This window comes from Staurois parvus, unplaced genomic scaffold (genome assembly GCF_062004578.1).
Source record: "Staurois parvus isolate SC_StPar_1 unplaced genomic scaffold, SC_StPar_1.0 ptg000389l, whole genome shotgun sequence".
In the NCBI taxonomy this organism is placed as follows: Eukaryota; Metazoa; Chordata; class Amphibia; order Anura; family Ranidae; genus Staurois; species Staurois parvus.
The window spans coordinates 4295356-4319281 of NW_028318185.1; the positions used below are offsets into that span (position 1 = coordinate 4295356).

At 39.0% G+C, this 23926-nt stretch overlaps 1 protein-coding gene across 1 annotated transcript in view; it reads right to left on the reverse strand.

The window, feature by feature from the left end:
* Positions 1-415: 415 nt before the first annotated feature.
* ST3GAL1 (ST3 beta-galactoside alpha-2,3-sialyltransferase 1) overlaps positions 416-23926 on the reverse strand; it is a 243742-nt gene continuing 220231 nt past the window's right edge. Inside the window, exons 6-8 of the mRNA XM_089685950.1 lie at positions 19228-19273; positions 14843-14962; positions 416-9993 (exon numbers count right to left, since the gene is read on the reverse strand). Coding sequence (XP_089542076.1) covers positions 9820-9993; positions 14843-14962; positions 19228-19273 — 340 coding nt within the window. The 3' untranslated portion in view covers positions 416-9819. The remainder of the gene's footprint in view (positions 9994-14842; positions 14963-19227; positions 19274-23926) is intronic.

The window sequence follows — 23926 nt, forward strand, 5'->3', positions numbered from 1 at the left end:
CCACGTGCCTCTTAACTTGCTAGCAAATGTAGATACTTCAGGAAGAGTCAATTCCCTAGCTCAGCCCTCTCCCTCCTTGTACATTATAGCCCTCTTCTAATTTGGCATTGTAGAGTTCCTATCTGTGCTGGCCCAGCTACTCCATTTCTTTCCTGCCCACATATCCCTTTATGGAGCTGCTGGGGAAGAAGTGACGTGGAATACTACAGAGCGTCACTTGATTCTGATGACCTCACATCCAAAATGGTGGCACCGACCCGCATTCTAAAGGCTGCTGAATGTCTATACAAGGGAAGCTTTTACAGGTAAATAACATGCTAAATGCACATATCTTATGGGAAGATTTTTGCTGAAATATTTAAAATGCGAAAAAAAGTCCTACATTAGATAAAAAAGAGTATCTCTGACTCAAATGTAGACATTGGTGACAATTATTTTATGGTTTGTTTGCAATAGTGGCTCTAGCCAGGTGTACACCTTTATAACACACATTTCATGCAAGTATTTGGCACACATAAAAGAGTGGTTCAAAGACAGAGAAAGTAAACTAAAGTGAATAATAGAGAGGTAGATGCTGTGTGATATTACCAAACATCTAGAAAGAATCCTCCAGTTTCTCCTACAGGATGAAAAGGAAGGTGCATAGGTAAAACAGTTATCATTTGCTACCATCACATTGAAAAGGTCATGATATAAGAGAGATGTAAAGGAAAGAGCTATAGATGTACAGAATGTTTACTTATAAATGTCAATTATTATATAAAAATGAAAACAAACAGCAAAGATCTAGCTTTGGATAAGGTGTCCTTGCAACCCAAGATCTGGCCTGCAATGACTAGATGAGCCCTAGTTGAGGAGAGGATTAGTCTGTATAAAGATACTGATAGACATCTGATGATAGTGGAACCAGTTTTGGTTGGACTGGAAACGCCAATTTTATATTTTGTATATAGGACATAAAGTTGGCCTTCCTGGTCCTACTAAGATTGGTTCCACTATCATCTGATGTCTATTAATATATTTATTCTGACCAATCCTCTTCTAGATCAGGGCTTGTCAACTCATGACAGGTCACATCTAGCGTGACCAGAGCATCTTATCCAAAGCTTTTTGTTTATTTATAATGAACTATGCCAAATTAATGGTCTAATTGTAGCTTTGCATGAGGTGCTCTCATCATACTAGATCTGGCCTGCTAAAAGTAGATGAGCACTGAATAAAGTTACTGATAGATATCAGATGATAGTGGAACCGATCTTGGTAGGACCAGGAAGGCCAATTTTAGGTCCTATATTTATGTAAATACTGTAAGATATAAAACGGCCTTTCCAGTCCTACCAAACTGGTTCCAATTTCATCTGCTGTCCATCAGTATCTTTATACAGACTGATCTTCTAGACCAAGGCTCATCTCCTCATAGCAAGGTCAGATCTATTGAGACGAGAGCACCTCATTCAAAGCTACAGTTAGACATTTGATTGCTGATTTTTCTTTTTTTTTTTCATTTTTGTGTATTTTATTATAAATAAACAAAAACAACTAGAGGCATATGAACTGTCAACCAGAATCCCTTTACTGATAATGGATTCAATATACATTGGATGAGATCCCACAAATATTAAAACCAGCCAAAACCTTTTCTTCAGTTATTCATAGAGTGGAGAAAGGGTTTCATCCTTTGTTATGCTGTCCGAGTGACCATTGTGGCATTGTTGGGCGCTGCTTCCATATTTAAAGAATACATTGATGACCCAGAGATGCTGTTAGCAAATCCAAGAGGGTTTTTCAAAGGAATATTGGGAGAAACAAGAAGTTGAGATTCAAGCAGTGCCCTGGTGGTCACCAGGACAGGAAGTATGGGAAATCTCCCCAGGGGAAAGGATTAGAACCCACCGTCAGGTGTCTCTGTTGCAGAGATCTTGTCTTCTTTAATGTCCTAAACACTAAAAAGAAATCTCAAGGGGGGGACAGAAAAAAAAAATACGAAGGGTTCCAGTCTTTCCGACTCTATCCAAGACTAAGAAAAACATTTTGGATGGTGCTCCACATGAACAAAAGCAAAAGAGATTTCATTTTCTAGAGGTAATTTATCCAAGCTCGTAAAAAAAAAAATTACCAACAATTCTACATTTCTTCTTTAAATCTTTTTTTTTAACATTCAAAGTGTTTAGTTTTTTCACATGTACACAGCCCAAAAGTGTTTCGAAACAATCTTACAGATATGTACACTGCATAGTGACTTTGCATTCATCGATACATTTGCAGGCTTCACAAAGTTCTTATCGCAGGATCATATTTTGAAAGAAATAAAAATTAAAGCATTTTTAAAGCACACAAACAAGGATACATATAAAGATAATACTGTGGCGCATTCTTGGAGAACTAATAATAAAATACAAACAATAATACTTTTATTCACTAAACCGTGCTCTGAAATATTTGCTACCTAATTGTTGGATACAGTTTTTGGTTGCCACTTAAAGCGGAACTAAACCCATCGATTTCCCAAAACAGTTACATTTAAGGCATACCATGAACGATAACCGTCACAATTCTTTGTGGTATCAACCAAACTGTCAAGCCATCAAACGGCTGGTGTCAGAACTGATCACATGCAACTGCAGATTAAGAGACTAAGATGGCAACTTCTTTGGCTGTAAAGGATAGGAGGGTTTAGTTCTGTTTTAATGGATATTCAAACACAAAACTTTTTTTTCACTTTTAAATAGAGTAGGAGATAGTAAAAACTTTTGTATTTTTTTTTCTTTTGCTCTCTGTGTCCCATTAGGGAGATTTTCCTTCATTTCTTGTTTTGAGACACAACAGAAATCCAAAAGAGATCAGGGTAAACTATTCATCGGAACAACTATGTTCATTGGAAGATGTGTTTTTTTTTCCTGTCCTGGTGACAATTTTAGATAATCTCTCACTTTTGGGCTCAATGGTAATGGGCCACCACAAATAGAAGGGTGACCCAGTGGGCACACAGGCAAGGTAAAAAAAAAACGCCCGCCTGGCATTCTAATCCCTCACCACTCTACTCAAAATGAAAAACAAATTAGTTTTACATAAATTGTAACATCTTGTATTTGAAAAGCAATTTTATATATTTAATAAATAAAAACTAAACTTAAGAAAACACAGTTTACAGATGTAATACTATTAAACATTAAAAGAACATGTTTCAAATTCAACCACAAGAAAAATACCATTGGGAACGTTTCATTAAAGTGTTTCTAAAGCCATTTTTTTTAAAGTTTTGGACAGAGTAGTAAGGGGTTAGCACCTCTGTCAGAAATATATTACCAATAGGGGGGCTATTTGTCATGGTGAGCATTTTCTGGGACAAAAAGTGATGGCAATGTTAAACAATATAAGAGCTTCTCTTCTATCCTGGAAAACCTCTTGAGCCAGCCTTATAAAGCCTAGGGCCCCTTTCACATGGGGTGGATTCCATTGCAATTAGTAGGGTATCTGTGAGTTGATCCCCTGCTGATCAGAGCAGAGCGGGCAGATGGCACATCCCTGTCTGCTCAATATCTGCAGAGTGGACACACACGGAGCTTGCTCTGCTCTATGGGCGGTCGGGAGTAAGCGGACTCCGCTGTCTGTTCACTTCCAGCTACCTCCGATCTGGTTTGCCTAAACGGAAGAGGACAGAGTCATCTCTCACTTTTTTTAGCGGGCCTGATCAGACACACATCCGTTTACACCTGCCTGTCCGTTTTTCAGGAGGACTTGATCGGAAGGTCCATTCACCCCTATGGACAAGCGGACCTGATCGTAACGCCCATCTGAAAGGGTCCTAAATGTTTTAAGAAAAACACAAAGTTACCAAGCCAGCTGTGAACACCATGCCTGCTATAAACATTTAATGAAGTTCTGTAGACCCAGATATATTCCCATAATTATAAGAGTGGGGGAAGGATATCTATTTATCTATCTGTAAATATACCTGACCATGCTTACAGTTACATCATAACCTTTGTAGTTGGTAAACTGGCCTTGATGCCAAAAGCTCTAAGTAGGTTAAGGATGTGTTGGACCTTTTGTGGCCTTAAGAACATCTTCAAGTGACTAGTGAAACTATTTCAGTAAAATTAAAGTCCTAAATTGCAAGGATCTAGAGTTAGTTTTGGAAAAAGAGACACAAGGTGCAGGAGACCATGTAAATCCTGGACGCAATCACAGGAGTTACCATCAGTGGCCATCAAATGGTTGAGCCAGAGCCAAACGTGTCAGGCGGAGCAGAAATGGAAGCCTGGATCTGTCACCAATGCAAGAGGGCACAATGAGAAGTAAATGTGCCATAACTTGGAAATATGTTGTGAATACATTACTGTTACGAGCCCACCCAGCAGAATATAGTTCCGCTTTCAGAGATCTGGACTAGATGGCTTAGCTACAGGTGGTTTCCAAAAGAGTGTTGAATTTTACAAAGATGATCAGGAATTTCAAATAACATAGGAAATGAAACCATAGCTTGGACTACAATAATTTGACATCATTCTATATAGTATCTTAAGGCTGGTTTAGTTGACTTTTTCAAGAAGCAAGGCTAATAGAGATGGATCTCCTTTAATGTTACCAAAGTTACCAAGCCAGCTGTGAACACCATGCCTGCTATAAACATTTAATGAAGTTCTGTAGACCCAGATATATTCCCATAATTATAAGAGTAGGGGAAGGATATCTATTTATCTATCTATAAATATACCTGACCATGCTTACAGTTACGTCATAACCTTTGTAGTTGGTAAACTGGCCTTGATGCCAAAAGCTCTAAGTAGGTAAAGGATGTGTTGGACCTTTTGTGGCCTTAAGAACATCTTCAAATGACTAGTGAAACTATTTCAGTGAAATTAAAGTCCTAAATTGCAAGGATCTAGAGATCGTTTTGGAAAAAGAGACATAAGGTGCTGGAGACCATGTAAATCCTGGATGCATTCACAGGAGTTACCGTCAGTGGCCATCAAATGGTTGAGCCAGAGCCAAACGTGTCAGGTGGAGCAGAAATGGAAGCCTGGATCTGTCACCAATGCAAGAGGGCACAATGAGAAGTAAATGTGCCATAACTTGCAAGTATGCTGTGAATACATTACTGTTACGAGCCCACCCAGCAGAATATAGTTCCGCTTTCAGAGATCTGGACTAGATGGCTTAGCTACAGGTGGTTTCCAAAAGAGTGTTGAATTTTACAAAGATGATCAGGAATTTCTAATAACATAGGAAACGAAACCATAGCTTGGACTACAATAATTATACATCATTCTATATAGTATCTTAAGGCTGGTTTAGTTGACTTTTTCAAGAAGCAAGGCTAATAGAGATGGATCTCCTTTAATGTAACATTCACCCAAGGTAACGGTTTATAAGGCTAAAAATATAAACTAGCCCTTGTTTGATGTTCAATATAAATTACTGCAATTTGGCCCTTGGATTTAACATTCAAAAAAATATGTAATAACAAAAAACTCGAACAGTAGAATTGCTTAAAACTTAAACAGAAGATGAGAAAATCACGCTATAGAATGGCGTATAAATGGTTGTCTATTTCTCAGTGAAGGTTGTATTAACTGATTTATAACCGTATTCTGTAGAGATATTGTAATTTTGTTGATAATAACCAAAGTAAATTAGGATAATACCATGTGTTGATAAATTTCATAATGTTCTTGATTTTGGTTTTAGATTTAGTAGTGTGCTTCTTGTTAGATTTCATGTCAAGGTTTTCTCTGTAGGCTTTTATTAGGGATGAGCCGATCAGTGGTGTATTAGGGTATTGTGCTGCCCTAGGCAACACAAAATATGTCCCCCCAGGAGAGAGCCTGACATTGACCAACAACACCTCTGCTCCCCCACACCTGAAAGAGCCTTTCACTACCATCACCCCCATACATCGACCACTCCCCTCCCAGCGAGAGGGAGAGACACCTTCACAGCTCTGGACATCCCCAGGAACTAGAGTCAAGCAGCCCGTAGCCTGTCTCAGATCCCATCTGGTTCCCAAGCCGCATGTGTCCCTTCTTCCGTCCCTTCTTCCAGGGGAGCAGTGCTGTCCCCCTGAAATGCCACCCTAGACAAATGCCTTGTGGTAAATATGCCCCTGGCGCTGATACCGAGTATTTTCACGAGTACTCGTACTTGTGAAAATGCTCCCGATACTGATGCTTTCTTGCAAACTGCACCACAAAGAACAGCATGTGATTTGAACAGGAATGCGGTTCCTGTCCAAATCGCATGCCGTTTCCCCACTGCTCCTGTGTGAACTGAGGCTTGTTCACACCGATCCCATGCCTAGTGGATAGTGGGGATGTATACCATGGAGGCAGATGCTCCGGATTCTCAGCTCTAGGAGAGGACAGAAAGCGGCAGGGATTTGAAATACACACTGACCTCTGATCTGTACTGGGCTAGATGACAGAAATTTGATTATCTCAAAGTCTATAAATATTTAAGCAATTCTGTGCAAAGGTTATACTCTAAAAATGAAAAACATAAAACAATACAAAGAAAAATGTACAAGAGTATAAATTATCTGGTAGTGGTCACTGATTATAGGAAACAGTAAAAACCTAGTTGAGAAGACTCATGGACACCACCAGGACTGGACAACTTGTGGACCTCCTGTAGCTTTTGTTCTACAAGGTTAATAGGTCCTACAAGATACTGATTAGCCTTGACACAGCGAGGATGATCCACTAAAGAAGTTGAGAATGCTCACACATGAAAAATATTCACTTCAATTATCCAATCATGTGCAAATGAAATAAATAAGCAAGAATTTGCTTTTCACATGACTGGATAATTAAAGCAAATGTTCATATTTTTGTGTGAACATTCTGAAGTCCTTTAGTAAAGCAGCCTTGATATATGTCCCTCCTCGTAAAGCCTGGTCTATTACTACCATAGCAAAACCCAGCTTTTCCTTTGGTGTAATGATCAACAATTCCTAGACTAAGCTATCTTACTCTTCATGATAGGGCTCCTCTACTCAAGTCATAAAACCTTTGCATAAAGTAGGCCATACACCGGATATTTTTCTCGCTTTATAAATGATATAAAAATTAAACTGTAGGATCTGTGGAGGATACAGGAATTGGCGTGGGTGGAGCCTGCCCAGTGATCCCTATTGCTTCCATCTAGGGGAACTGGCCTGTCACTGCACGTTGTGCTTTCAAATGGTTCCACATGTCAAGGATCTAGAATGTGAAGACACTTCCCCAAAAGTTCCGCTGTAAGGTTTTGTCCCCCACTCCCCTTTAAGGATTGGCACCTTTGGGGAGCGGGGGGTACCCGAATTTGACAGACTCCCACTTTCGGTGCGATCGCCTAGGTGATCGGAAGCAGAAGTTGTCACCCCCCCCTTCTCCGTAGTCTTCTGTGACACGTGACAGGTCTGAGAAGACTACGTGACCATTCACTTGCGCATGCACATTGGGCACCAAGCTGTCACAGCCGGGTGCCCACACTGAAGATTCAGTTTAGCTCTAATGAAATATTTTACACAACAAACAAAAAAATATTAAAATATTGGTTCAATAAAATTGACTGAAACTAATATTTATTTCTTTAACATAATTAACATGTTCATTAGGCTGGTTACAGTAACACGGTGCATTTGATGCTCAGGATACCTAACTAGGAACAAATTTGTTCATATTTAATGGGGAAGCTACACATGGTTTGGCCAAACACGTTGAAAGCATGCAGGTAGCCAATGCCCCTCGAAAATATTCAGCGGATGCATTTTTAAGGCATTCCCTGTTTTTTTTTTTTGTTTTTTTTTAAATCAGGTTTCCTGACCTCTGCCTATTGGCTGCCAGGGTGCACTGGGTGGCTCCTAAATTCCACATTTATCCAACACTGCTTCTAGAATGATTTGTAACATTCCATTTTCGAGGTAATACTCAAGCCAATTTATTTTAATTGGGTGTGGCGTTTGGAAAAGAATCCGTGTGCAGGACCACTTTAGCCTTTTCTTAGTTCTGTTTAGAAGACAAACATTAATAACTTAAAAGAACAATAAGATGTAATAAAAAAACTATCCTAAAAAAGACACATTCTAATACTTTGAAAGCGTCATCAAGTTTTTTTTAAGGCCCTAAAATAAATTATCAGCACCCTTCATTATCCCCTTTATTTTCTAGAAAAAAAACTACAAACCTCAGTGGTACTAATGAGAATTAACTGTAATTCCCAACAATAAATAGGATTACGCTGAGATAACAAAACGATGTAAAAGCAAAAACACCATCGCTTTGTAGACTGCTGACTTTTTCAGTACAGTCATACCAATACTTTAACACACCAACAGGCTGATTTAACAACACAGTGCAACATTCTGAAGCCCACACTAACCAATCCAAATCCAGGATGAAGCAGCTTAGTGTCGTAAGATCACTGGTTACTGTGGGCTATTGCTCACCATTGTTTTCTGCACTGTTACAAAATAGCCCCAAGTGCATAAAATACCTCTTAAAATGATATATAAGCAAAAAACATCAGATTCTTGATGCATCCAAAGAGATTTTGAGAGTTCCTTTGCTAAAAGGAACTGAAAGGTTGATCATATGTTACCAGTACAAAACAAGGTATAAAATCACCATACAAATTAAATCAAATTTGAATAGTTACGGTCTTCGTAAAAAAAGTAGCAAAGCCCTATATTGTTCCAGGATCCAATTCAAACAGTAAAAAACAGCAAGAGAAGACTTTCTGAAGGTCCACCTAAGACCCAGAAATTATCTACTCAAGTACTGAAGAAGAAAATATGTGAATATTCCAGGTTCAGGACTTCCTTACGCTTATTTGTATCAAATCAACTTCTTTCCATTAATGAGCAAGGCCAAAGGACAACCAAGAGTATACAGTGAAACCGAACCCAAAAGTTGCTCTTTAAGATGTAATCTTCTTTAGGTCTTCAAATAGTGATTTCCACTGAGCTCCAAGCTCGAAATTCCAGGTAACTGGTATCGTTTAGCTGTTATTGCCAAGAAACGCAAGGGATTTCCTGCATCAAAGGTCGGTAAAACCGAGTAGTACTCCTGCTGTCATTATCACTCAAGGCAAGTAAGTAAGCTACCTTCAACTCCAGTGAACTGGTGAAGATGGAACCACTTGAAGGAAGGTGTATGAGTTCTGGCCTCTAGCTAAAGGTCCATGATCCCCTATGGCTGAGGCAGAAGTCAGGTGCCACTGGAGTCATGCTTTTGTTTTTGTAAAATAATTAAAAATGTAAAAACTTGAATGTTCTACTGTTCCAGTAACATGAGAGGGTCAGTTCCAGACTTACTAGCTTTTCCCAAGGATGTACTCAACAACCAAAGTTTTGCTTTTTCAATAATAAAAAAAAATAATAATTGGGTGTTAATAACACAAGGTCAAAAAGTTCAGGGTGTCTGAATAGATAAAACTTTTTTTTACACATTATGAAACATCTGACACTTTTTGCCTTCTTCACCAATCAGGCTGTATTACCTGATAAATACTATCCAAAATGACACCCAGTATGTGTGGGTTGATACCCCAGTTTCGACCGATTGCACTCTTTGCGAATAAAATCCGTTTCCTCAATGAAGTTTGGTCAAACAAAGTCCATCAGACCCATAACACGTTGTCATTTGGCCAATCGTGTTGACGATAATCTGAAGGATCTATAGCTCTTCCCTTTTAACTTGAAGTTATAAATCTCAGAAGTGGTTTAAATAGCCAATGTATCAATTATCCATTAGGCCTCCAAAGAACACAGATGTCCCCCGAAGTATAACACATTTAGATAGTAAAATTGTCAACCACAGTTTTCCATCCGCTTGGGGGTCATCTCCCCCTGTGGATGTTAACTTTTTTAATAGAAGTTAAATTGTCTATGATATTTGCCTCAAAATCGCCATCGTGGACCCCAGTTTGGCGGAAAGCTCCTGCAGATGGATTGTTTTCCCAGTAATGGTGCCAGTTTCCTTTGCTGTCTGCTCCGAATCCATACAAGTCCACCTGTTTGGATGGAAGTAACACATCAATTTTAGGTATTGTAAAGGGAAACAATCCCTACCTATAGACTATATATTACTGTTTTATTGCACTGGTCTAGTATAAGTGTCAGTCTAGCCAGAACTAAATTTTCAGTTTTGTTAAGATGTTGGCAGGCTCAGTGAAAGTAGATGTAAACCCAATATGTGTATCTTGTGTGAATGGTTCATCTCTCTATTCCCAAAGTAACGCTGCTTCCTTGACTGCTTTAAGAGAAGCATGTGGAAATAGCTGTTGATCCTGCCAGCATACTGCTCTTCCAAGGATGAGCAGATGACAATGCTGACCATGGTTTCTGATTCAAATGGAAGTGTTGCCGGCTCACTGTACTTGATTCTGTATTCTGACTACTGGGTACCATGCCTGAGCATAGAGTTCTTCAAGTGAGCCATTGTATCCAGGGGCGGACTGACCATTTGGAAACTCAGGCACTGCCCGAGGGCCGGGGGTCAGTAGGGGGCCCCATGAGATGCCCCTGGTACCTTTTTCATAGGCTTTTTTGAGTTTGGGCAAGGACACAGGGGCCCCATGATCCCCTATTGCCCGGGGGCCCCATGAGTTGTCAGTCCGCCCCTCATTGTATTGTTATAGGGAGTTATGCCTCCTGGCCCATCCAAGGTCTCTTGACTGACGGGGTAGCAGCTGTGATATAGAGGAAGCTATGCTCAGCTAGAATGATAGTGGTCATGTGACCAATATTAAAAAAACCCTATTTATTTAAATTGCTAAATATTGTTGCGCTATGCCTTTAACCTCCCTAGCGGTATAATTATTTCAGATTTTTGGTGCTGAAAGCGGTACCATTATTTTGCATGGAAATATGTAGTTTTTTTATTGTAGGCTGTAATTTTTAGGAATAACTCCCTGAAATCTGTCCGAACAAGAGTCTAGTAAACATCCCGGGGATGATAAAATTTGAAACACGAAATCATAAATTATAATTTAATAAATAATCATAAAAAATAATAATATAATAATACATTTAATTCAATAATATAATCAAACCAAAAACACTGAAATTTGAAATAGAGCGCCAAGTTCGCACATCGCTGAGCAAAGTCGCAGAATCGTTTTCAGTGTCTGATGACGAATTTCCCCCACGAATCATTATCACTCAATTCTGCAAGTGGTTCTGATTTACTATCGCTGTTCTCTAGCCGGTCTAAAACCGCTTTTCACCTAAAGGGACACTTTTTGGACGCCATGGACGTTTCTCAGTTTCCAGGCAGAAAGAACAGACAAAATGCAGGCAGGGCGCAGGACAAAGCACTCGGGACAAAATGTATTTGAAATGGTTTCAAACAGCAATGTTTTACTATGTAAAATTTGTTTGGAAAAAAATGAAATTTTTTAAAATTTTCAAATTTCCCGCCGCCGGCACCCGTACGTCCCGACGTCACAGGGACCGGAACACAGAAGCCGGATGCCGGCATCGGCCGGAAAAGATGGCCGGGGACGCTGCAGGGGACACATCGCAGGAGCGAAGGACAAGGTAAGCTCTGCAGGGAATCCCTGAGCAGCGCCGCATGGTAAGCCCGAGTGCAGCTCGGGGTTACCGCTTTTGGTACTGACATTTTACCCCGAGCTACACTCGGGAATACCGCTAGGGAGGTTAAACCATCAGAAATATACAATAAGTGCACCATATAAATGTGCAATACCTTTTTTTTGGTAATAACTTTGTACAGTTAACATGCACAAAGAGGGCAGACCGAATATCATCTTGGGACGTTCACTGGATGACATTGCAGAAGAGTGCCATATCATACAAATAGTGAAAACAGATTGTCCCAGCCAGTAAGAAAAGGCGTCTAAGACGTAAACAGGGTATTGTCAAAAACAGTCGTTCATGTAGAGCATAATGGACAAGGTTATGTGGACAGTGGTGGATTTAGGTTTTGTGCTGCCCTGGGCAACACAAAAATCGCCTGCTCCCATGGACAACGACCAACACGACCCCCCCTTCCCCCTCCTGAGGAGAGAGCCTGACCAACAACACCCCCGCCCCCCACCAGGTAGAGTCTTCCGCTAACCCCTCCCCCCCGGTAGAGCTTTCCGCTAACCCCCCCCCCCCCCGGGTAGAGCCTTCCGCTAACCCCCCCCAGCGATAGAGAGACACTCATCTTCACAGCTCTGGACGTCTCCAGGAACGAGAGCCAAGCTCTACATATACCACCAAGCAGTCGCAGCCTCTCTCAGATCCCACCTGGTTCCCATGGTGCACGTGTCCCTTCTTTCATCCCTTCTTCTGGTGGGAGGTGCTGCCCCCCTGAAAAAAATGCCACCCTAGGCAAGTGCCTTGTTTGCCTTGTGGTAAATACGCCCCTGTATGTGGAACTAGTAATGGAAATTACGTAAAGGTATAAAAGGTTAAGGCAAGCGCTAAGATAGATTGGGGCTTACCAATATGCTGTGGGCTATAAAACAGCAAGGAGAGCGTTGTTGACCACTATACGGGGGCAAGCTGATGTTGAGGGAATTGGCTGAGGATAGGCCCGCAGGCGAGTACCGCGATGTCAAAGAGGGGTGGGCACAGAATGGGTGGGTAGGAGGAGGAGGAGGAAGAAGTAGTAAAGAAAGGACATAGAAGGAGAATGAGAAAGAAGAAGTAGGAACAAAAGTCAAGCATCCTCTCCCGGCAAGTGAGACAGAGACCAAAAAGAGTGAACCTTACTGAGGAGAAGTGAGTTCATTCAGATGGGAATCTGTGAAAACAAAATATTGCCATGGTTGTCAAGTGCCACCGAAGGTCTCTTTTTTATTGTGCAAAGTGGCTGTGAAGTCCTCCGTGTCCCTAAATTTGTTTACCTTGGAAAACCAGAGAGAAAGAGAAGGAGGGTGATCTTCCTTCCAGTGGACTGGGATGAAAGCCTTTGCTACATTGAGCAGCTGAATAGAGAAAGAGGTATTTCTTGATGGGTCTTCCCAACAAGAGCAGCAGGCAGGTCACAGGGTCATCATGCAGGGTCATGGCCAGGGGTGGACTGACAACTCATGGGGCCCCCGGGCAATAGGGGATCATGGGGCCCCTGTGTCCTTGCCCAAACTCAAAAAAGCCTATGAAAAAGGTACCAGGGGCATCTTATGGGGCCCCCTACTGACCCCGGGCCCTCGGGCAGTGCCTGAGTTTCCAAATGGTCAGTCCACCCCTGGTCACGGCAGTAGGTTGTTTAATTATGTCCGCTTCTGCTTGGCAAAATGACTGGAGCTTTGAGCATTTCCAAACAATGTAAAAAAAAGTGCCACAGTGCCAGCACTGGGAAACTGAGGCGAGATGTGGAGGAGCTTGGTAGGGACCTGATACCATCGGGTGAGAAGTTTGTAATTGATCTCTTGGACCATGGTGGCCGTGGAGGATTTTTGGGCAAAGTGTAGAATTTTATCCTTCTGTGGCGCCGTATAAGGACACACCTAATTCAGACACACCAAATTCCACAATTTACACTATGGGCTGCCGTTTGTTTTTTCTTGCTTGATGAGAGTGAGAGAAGTGCATTTAAGCGGTCCTGTGGCATCATCTATGGTTCCCGGTTTTTAAAAGGTGCCCTGCCTCCATAGCCCCTGCAGTTGTAACGTGAGGTCTTTATGTGCCTGATGACAACTGCATTCTGAGTACTGCCAGGCAGAGAAGTGCTAACCATTTAGCCACTGTGCTGCCCATAAGGATGCAATGGTTTGCAATCTTCAATTAAATAATAACTGGTGACCCTTCAATGAAGGTCTCTACTAAGGCACTTCCTGTTGTAGGGTGACAATGCTCTATCCCAGTCTCCCAACTGAGCTCCTGTGCTCTCACCCTGTCACATGGCTCCCAAAAGGGACTAAAAGGGACAATTTCTGAACACATTACACAGGCATGGTCCACTGTGGTCACCATTGAGAGACCAGCTCTAGGAAATGCCATGCAACCATCAATGGAATGCATGTAGATAGGAAGTAGTAGTAGCAGTAGGCATGGTCCACTGTGGTCACCATTGAGAGACCAGTTCTAAGAAATGCTATGCAACCACCAATGGAATGCATGTAGATAGGAAGTAGCAGTAGCAGTAGGCATGGTCCACTGTGGTCACCATTGAGAGACCAGTTCTAAGAAATGCTATGCAACCACCAATGGAATGCATGTAGATAGGAAGTAGCAGTAGCAACAGGCATGGTCCACTGTGGTCTCCATTGAGAGCAGTTCTAGGAAATGCCATGCAACCATCAATGGAATGCATGTAGATAGGAAGTAGCAGTAGGCATGGTCCACTGTGGTCACCATTGACAGACCAGTTCTAGGAAATGCCATGCAACCACCAATGGAATGCATGTAGATAGGAAGTAGCAGTAGCAGTAGGCATGGTCCACTGTGGTCACCATTGAGAGCAGCTCTAAGAAATGCTATGCAACCACCAATGGAATGCATGTAGATAGGAAGTAGCAGTAGCAGTAGGCATGGTCCACTGTGGTCACTATTGATAGACCAGCTCTAAGAAATGCTATGCAACCACCAATGGAATGCATGTAGATAGGAAGTAGCAGTAGCAGCAGGCATGGCCCACTGTGGTCACCATTGAGAGCAGTTCTAGGTAATGCCATGCAACCATCAATGGAATGCATGGAATGAAGTGTGATAGCACTGAAAGCTGAAAATTGGCCTGGACAGGAAGGGGGTGAGAAAGTCCGGACTTGAAGTGGTTAATAGGGTCCCTTTCATTTATCTTTGTGTATTGACTGGCTATTTATTACCGTCCTCCTTTTGATGTACGATCACATGAATACTGTGACATTGCCCCAATTATGCCCAGTTGGTTATAGGACATGGATGTGTTACCTTATCGCAGATGTGAATAGCAAATACAACACTTAGAAGTCCTGTGGAGGGGTACCGGCCATGATGCATCAACCATCGGTCATACACATACTTCATGAATTCGGGGTGATAGACAAGGATCTGTTAAGAGGCAAAAAGAAGAATCAGCAAACAAGAACTAAAATGATACCAACTCCAATGTACAAGAAGGTTTTTACTTTTCATCCCTTCCAACACAAATTCCAACACTCCCCAATGTAGGATAGTTGATGAGGTCCGAAAGGTTACCAAACGGGAGTGCCTAGGCACAGGAAGTGCATTGTTATATTTCACGAGGACTCCAAGAGAGAAGAAAAAAAAATGCAGGGGCTGCTTAGGCACAATAACATTGCTAGATGCTTCCTATAGGATAGCAAAAGCTTGACTTTTGGAGATCAAGTTCATTTTAACCACTTGACCTCCGATAAGGTTTTTTTTACCCCCTTCATGACCAGGCCATGTTTTGCTATTAAGCACTGTGCTACTTTAATTGGAAATTGCAACACTGTATCCAACTGAAAATTGTATAATTTTTTGCACATAAATAGAGCTTTCTTTTGGTGGTATTTGATCACCACTGTTTTTTTTTTTATTATAGAAACAAAAAAATACCAAAAACATTGAAAAAAAATGCTTTTCAAAATGTTTGTTATAAAATTTGGTAAACCTATAATCTTCATAAATTTAGGCCAAGATGTATTCTGCTACATTTTTTTGGTAAAAATAACCCAAATCAGTGTATATTATTTAGTCTGTGTGAAGTTATAGAGTCCACAAACTATGGTATATATATCTGAAAATCGATCAATCGTGATGTATTGACTGCCAATGTCATTTCTTGAGGCCCTGAAATGCCAGAACAGTACAAATACCCCCCAAATGACCCCTTTTTGGAAAGTAGACTGGCTAAAGTACTTAATAAGAGGCATGGAAAGTTTTTTGAAGTTGTAATTATTTGTACCAATTTTTTTGAAAATGAAGAAATTAAAATAAATTATTTCTTGGATACACAGTATATAACTGGACCAGGGCGGACTGACCATTTAGAAACTCGGGCACTGCCCGAGGGCCCGGGGTCAGTAGGGGGCCCCATGAGATGCCCCTGGTACCTTTTTCATAGGCGTTTTTGAGTTTGGGCAAGGACACAGGGGCCCCATGATCCCCTAATGCCCGGGGGCTCCATGAGTTTTCAGTCTGTCCCTGAACTGGATATAACATTTATAGGTAAAGTTGATCCAGGGAATATCCGATTGCCTCTCGGGGGGATCAGGAAGGAATTTTTTTCCCAGCAGGAGCAAATTGGTTCATGCTTTGCTCGGGTTTTTTTGTCTTCCTCTGGATCAACTGTGGGTGTAGGATTATAACTTTTTTTTAATTGTTGAACTGGATGGACTTTTTTCAGCCAGACTAACTATTTAACTATGTAAGAAATTCTTTTTTTTTTTTTTTTTTTACATGCGGTCACTAGTGCAGTGTCATGTTTATAGTTTTTGTATTCATTTTTTTTTCTTTAACAATTTTTTTTTTTTATGGTTGAACTAGATGGACATTTTTCAGCCAGACTAACTATGTAACTATGTAAGAAATTTATTTTTATTTATTTTTTTACATGCGGTCACTAGTGCAGTGTCATCATGTTTATAGTTTTTGTATTCACTTTTTTTTTCTTTTTTTTAACAATTTTTTAACATACTGTCATACCATAGTGACACTGTACTACTCTGTGGGGGGTGATTAGGGATTCCCCCCCTCCAGGTGGTTTTTACAGCTGCCCCTAAAAAGTGACAGTGACACTTATATGTGAACTAATAATAAATAGGTAGGTGATGAGAATAAAATGAACAAGAGTTCACCAAAGTGAACCCAATATAATTGCTGGACATTGGTTATCTGTGGGTGGACAACCCAAAACACCACCCCTCAGCGACGCCCGCCCCTCGCCCCCCGCTCGGTAGTTCTCAGCCTTACCCATATTCATCTCTATGCCCTTGGAGGACTGGAGCGATGTCACTTCCGGTTTCGGCCAATTTTTTTTTTTAAAAAGCACTAGATGAATGCTTTTTTTTTGATCCAATGCTTTACATTGCAGAGGAGAGATGTTGGGTCTTATTGATAAAGATAAAGAGGACCTGTCACTAATTATTTCTATCACAAGGGATGCATGCATTTCTTGTGATAAGAATAAAAGTGCAAAAAAAAAAAAAAAATTAAATAAATTTAAATAGAAAAATGCCCCCCCGTCCCCCCTGTGCTCGCACGTAGTGGTGAATGCATATGTAGGCCACGCCCACATATGTAAATGGTGTTCAAACCACACACGTGAGGTATCGCCATGAACGTCAGAGCAAGAGCAATCATTCTCGCACTAGACCTCCTCTGTAACCTGTAGACATTTTTAAAGCATCACCCATGGAAATTTTTAAGTACCGCAGTTTCACACCATTCCACGAGCGTGTGCAATTTTAAAGCGTGACATGTTGGGTATCTATTTACTCGCCGTAACATCCTCTTTCATATTTTACAAAAAAATTGGGGGATATATATATATTTATTTATTTTTTAATCAAAGTGTATTTTTTTCAAAAAAATATATATCAATTTTTAAAAACTGCACATTTCGGTTTCTATTTTCGGCCAAGTGCATTTTGAATTTTTGCTTTCGGCACCAGAATTTTCATTTCGGTGCACCACTTGTATTCATGAATACAGAACTGCAATATTTAGCATTTTCTATCTGCCTGGAGTTCAGCTTTAATTATTATAGAAGTACAAACAATACAAATAATCATCTCTCCTTCCATCCTCTGATCCCCGTATTTACAAAGCTCAGCAGAAGAACAAAAGACAATATGTACCCAGCATCTAAATGCAGAATTCTAGCTCCAGATCATGAATCACAAGAAGAATGAAATGTATGAATGTAACTCGTAAATTCATAATAAATTAGATTGTAAGCTCTCCTGGGCAGGGCCCTCCTAACCATCTTGTATTGTAACTGTACTGTCTCCCTTTATATTGTAAAGCGTTGCACAAACTGTTGGCACTCTATAAATTATGTATAATCATAATAACAACAACAACAAAACCATAACATAACAATACTCTAACATACTATATCAATAACAAAAAAAAAAAAATAATAATAATATTAATAAAGAGGAGGAGGAGGAGGAGGAGGAGGAGGAGGAGGAGGAGAAGAAGAGGAAGAAGAGGAAGAAGAGGAAGAAGAGGAAGAAGAGGAAGAAGAGGAAGAAGAGGAAGAAGAGGAAGAAGAGGAAGAAGAGGAAGAAGAGGAAGAAGAAGAAGAAGAAGAAGAAGAAGAAGAAGAAGAAGAAATAATAGTAATAACATCAATAATAAACAAAAAAAAGAAAGTAAAGAAATAATAATAAATAATAATAACAACAACAACAACAAAACCATAACATAACAATACTCTAACATACTATAACAATAACAAAAAAATAAATAATAATAATATTAATAAAGATATAAATAATAATAAAATAAATAATAATAATAAAATAAATAAATAATAATGATAATAAAAATAACAATAATAAACAAAAAAAAAGAAAGAAAAGAAATAATAATAAATAATAACAACCACAAAACCATAACAATACTCTAACATTCTAAACAATAACAAAAAAAATAATATTAATGTTAATAAAGAAATAAATAACAATAATAAAATAAATAATAATAAAAATAAACAATAATAATAATAAAAAAGAGATAATAATAATAATAATAATAATAAACTATAAAAAAGAAATAAAGGAAATAATAATAAATGATAATAACAACAACCACAAAACCATAACATAACAATACTCTAACATACATAACAATAACAAAAAAAGAAATAATAATATTAAAGAAATAAATAATAATAAAAATGAACAATAATAAAAATAAGCAATAATAATAAAGAGATAATAATAATTACAATAATAAACAGAAAAAAATAAGAAAAGAAATAATAATAAATAATAATAACAACAACAACCACAAAACCATAACATAACAATACTCTAACATACATAACAATAACAAAAAAATAAATAATAATAATAATTATTATACAGGATTTTTATAGAGCCAACAGTTTGCTCAGCGCTTTACATTATAGTGGAGACAATGCAGCAACAATACAGTTCAATACAAGAGGGATTTGGCCCTGCTCCTTGGAGCCTACAATCTAGGAATAATAATAATAATAATACAAATAAAATAAATAATAATAATAAAAAAGATAATAGTACCAATAATACTAAACAAAGAAAAAGGAAATAATAATAATACCAATAATAATAAACAAATAATAATAAAACAATAAAATAATATTAAAACATCCACTTTACCTTGTCTTTGGTAGCTCTGATTTTGCGTGGTACTGGAGCATACGTGCTGTATGAAGATAAAAAAAAAATATATCTAATAAAAGAAATCCTGAAGCAAAAAAAACATAAGATACATTGAAAACATGGCACAAATCTCTACACAAGTCACCCTAAAACTCAGCAGGTCACCTTATAAAAAAGCAAAAACCAACAAGTTGTAGTTCTCCTTCACAACCACTAGATGGTGACAAGAGCCATGTGACAATGATCGGTGCGGGTGATTGGTGGGGCTCATACCTATGTTGTGTGTCATCCTCCTTCTCAGTAACAGACTCCATCCAGCTTGTTCTGACAGGCATGGAGTTTGATCTCGGACAAGATTACATATAAAAGCTTCTCTAACAAAGAGATGACGACTCCGATGGAAATCGGGGGATTCCAGCATTTCACGCAAGAGCTGGTGAAAAAAGTACGGCGCCATTTATTTCCATCATCTTTCAGTATCTCCCTAAATCTGCAAGAACATATTTTTGCTTATTAAAAAAAAAAATATATATATATATATAAGTCCATCCTACCCGACCCCTCTGTCCCTATAAATGGGTCTTTATGTCCCGGAGAGCAGGACGGGCTGTGATTGGCCATCACATTGGTTGCATGATCGGGCTCCTGACCGTGACTAGAGACTGAGGGCCCTCTATGACAGCCCAGTCCCCATGCTGGGGGCGCACACTGAGCGCGCTCTCAGCACACAACCTTCGCGGACGCATGTGTGCGGCAGACGTGTGCAGAACGAAAAACTTTGTTCTGTTTCGTTTCGTTTTTTTTAAATAATTTCATTAAATTTGTTTAATTTATTTAATTCATTTTCAGAATTCAATTGGACCAAATTCAAATCGGCATTCGAATTCTAATTTATTCTATTCGAAAGTCAGAAGATGGCTATATTCTATTTTATTCTATTCTATTGTTTTTTTTTTCTATTCTATTCCTTTCTGACCTATTTGAATTTAAATACTATTCAAATTTTGGAAAAAGGTTATAATCTTTCCATTTTATTCTATTCTACTGTTTTTTCTAGTCTATTCTATTCTTTTCTATTCTACTGTATTCCAATCTATTCTATTCGAAACACAATTATATTCTACTTTATTGTATTCCATTGTTTTTTCTATTCTTTTCAATTATATGCTTTACTATTCTTTTCTATTCTATTCCTTTCAAATCTATTCTATTCGAAACACAGTTATATTCTACTTTATTGTATTCCATTGTTTGTTCTATTCTATTCTTTTCAATTATATGCTTTACTATTCTTTTCTATTCTATTCCTTTCAAATCTATTCTATTCGAAACACAGTTATATTCTACTTTATTGTATTCCATTGTTTGTTCTATTCTATTCTTTTCAATTATATGCTTTACTATTCTTTTCTATTCTATTCCTTTCAAATCTATTCTATTCGAAACACAATTATATTCTACTTTATTGTATTCCATTGTTTTTTCTATTCTTTTCAATTATATGCTTTACTATTCTTTTCTATTCTATTCCTTTCAAATCTATTCTATTCGAAACACAATTATATTCTACTTTATTGTATTCCATTGTTTTTTCTATTCTATTCTTTTCAATTATATGCTTTACTATTCTTTTCTATTCTATTCCTTTCAAATCTATTCTATTCGAAACACAATTATATTCTACTTTATTGTATTCCATTGTTTTTTCTATTCTATTCTTTTCAATTATATGCTTTACTATTCTTTTCTATTCTATTCCTTTCAAATCTATTCTATTCAAAACACAATTATATTCTACTTTATTGTATTCCATTGTTTTTTCTTTTCTATTCCTTTCAAATCTATTCTATTCGAATTTAAATGTATTCTATTTCAAATTAGCATTTTGGAACACAGTTGTTGATTCTATTCTATTGTTTTTTCTACTCTATTCTATTCTTTTCTATTCTATTCCTTTCAATTCTAATCTATTCTATATGAAATGTACATTTTCGAAGACAGTTAAATTCTATTCTATTGTTTTTTCTACTCTTTTCTGTTCTATTATATTCTTTACTATTCTTTTATATTCCTTTCTATTGTATTCCATTCGAAATTTGCATTTTGGAAGACAGTTATATTCTGTTCTATTGCTTTTCTACTCTTTTCTATTCTATGCCATTCTTTTCTATTCTATGCTTTACTATTCTTTTCTATTCTATTCCTTTCAATTCTATTCGAAATTCACATTTTGGAAGACATTTATTTTCTATTTGATTCTATTCTATTATTTTTTTCTACTCTTTTCTGTTCTATTATATTCTTTACTATTCATTTCAATTCTATTCTATTCCAATCTATTCTGTTTGAATTTCGCATTTCGGAAGACAGTTATATTCAATTCTATTGTTTTTTCTACTCTTTTCTATTCTATTCTTTTCTATTCTATGCTTTACTGTTCTTTTCTATTCTATTCCTTTCAATTCTGTTGTAATCTATTCTATTTTAAATTTGCATTTTGGAAGACAGTTGTATTCTATTCTATTGTTTTTTCTACTCTTTCTGTTCTATTATATTCTTTACTATTCTTTTCTTTTCCTTTCATCCTTTCAATTCTATTCTAATCTATTCTGTTTGAAACTTGGATTTCGGAAGACATTTTTATTCTATTGTTTTTTCTACTCTTTTCTATTCTGTGCTTTACTATTCTTTTCTATTCCTTTCAATTCTATTCTAATCTTTTCTATTTGAAATTCGCATTTTGGAAGACAGTTATATTCTATTTGATTCTATTCTATTGTTTTTTCTACTCTTTTCCATTCTCTTCTATTCTTTTATTGTCTATTATATTTTTTTTTATTCTAATCTATTCTGTTCTTTTATGTTCTATTCTATTCTTTTTGTATTCAAATTCAATTTGAATTTCGTTTCGTAATTTCGGATTTGTTACTAATGCAATATGGATATTCTGAGACATCCGAATGTCCAAATAGCAAAACATTTGTCTGAATTCCATACAAAACGAACCGCCCATGTCTAGGCCCGCCCTCTTTGCAGCTGCACATACCTGGTACCTGGGAGGAAGGTGTTACACATCCACCCCCCCCCCCCCCCCGAGAGTCCAGGACTGTATCTAGGCTGAGATGATGCCATCAGCCTGCTGCAGAGAGGAGGAAGGATTTCCAGATGCAGGTGTGATGAAGGCCGGATGCGTTTCTGTGCGATCCCATGCGTTGTGTGTACGCATTTCAATGGGAAATATGAAAAGAAGTCGAAGACCATGTTGCAAAATTTTCCCCGAGCCATTCAGTGCTCCAGCACCATGCGTTTTGGCACGCATGACAACGCACGTGTTTGCAGATGCATGAACTTAGTAGGTGCAGCAGGGGCTGATCTGTGTCAGACATTTGTGAACACAGCCAAGAACTGCACAGACACCAGGATTTACACATGATGGTGTCAGCACTGATTCAGGATCTCAGCCAAAGAGGTAGATTTGGACCCTGGACAATGCCTGAACAAAGACGGCTCCATCCTTCTGGAGAAAAAAGCATTGGGGAGGGGTTTACTAAACCCGGAGAGTGCAAAATCTGGTGCAGCTCTGCAGAGAAACCAATCAGCTTCCAGGTTTTATCATCAAAGATTACCTGCAGAAAATGAAATTAGAAGCTGATTGGTTGCTAGGTACAGCTGCACCAATGCCTTCATTTGTTTTTCTCTCCAGAAGGACAGAGTCATCTTTATTAAGGCATCACCCAATCTTCTTCCTAGGCTCAGGTACCAGGATTTAACCGACTGTGTCATCTCTGAATTGGGGTATGTGCAGTCTTCAGCTGTGTTCACAAATGTCTGACACAGATCAGCCCCTGCTCACGAATGTCTGACCCAGATCAGCCACTGCCCATGAATGTCTGATCCAGATCAGCCCCTGCTCACAAATGTCTGACACAGATCAGCCCCTGCCCACGAATGTCTGACACAGATCAGCCCCTGCCACAAATGTCTGACCCAGATCAGCCGCTGCTCACAAATGTTGACACAGATCAGCCCCTGCTCATGAATGTCTGACCCAGATCAGCCCCTGCTCACGAATGTCTGACCCAGATCAGCCCCTGCTCACGAATGTCTGACCCAGATCAGCCCCTGCTCACGAATGTCTGACACAGATCAGCCCCTGCTCACGAATGTCTGACCCAGATCAGCCCCTGCCCACGAATGTCTGATCCAGATCAGCCCCTGCTCACGAATGTCTGACACAGATCAGCCCCTGCTCATGAATGTCTGACCCAGATCAGCCCCTGCTCACAAATGTCTGACACAGATCAGCCCCTGCCCACGAATGTCTGACACAGATCAGCCCCTGCCACAAATGTCTGACCCAGATAAGCCCCTGCTCACAAATGTTAGACACAGATCAGCCCCTGCTCATGAATGTCTGACCCAGATCAGCCCCTGCTCATGAATGTCTGACCCAGATCAGCCCCTGCTCACGAATGTCTGACACAGATCAGCCCCTGCTCACGAATGTCTGACCCAGATCAGCCCCTGCCCACGAATGTCTGATCCAGATCAGCCCCTGCTCACGAATGTCTGACACAGATCAGCCCCTGCTCACAAATGTTGACACAGATCAGCCCCTGCTCACGAATGTCTGACCCAGATCAGCCCCTGCTCACGAATGTCTGACCCAGATCAGCCCCTGCCCACGAATGTCTGA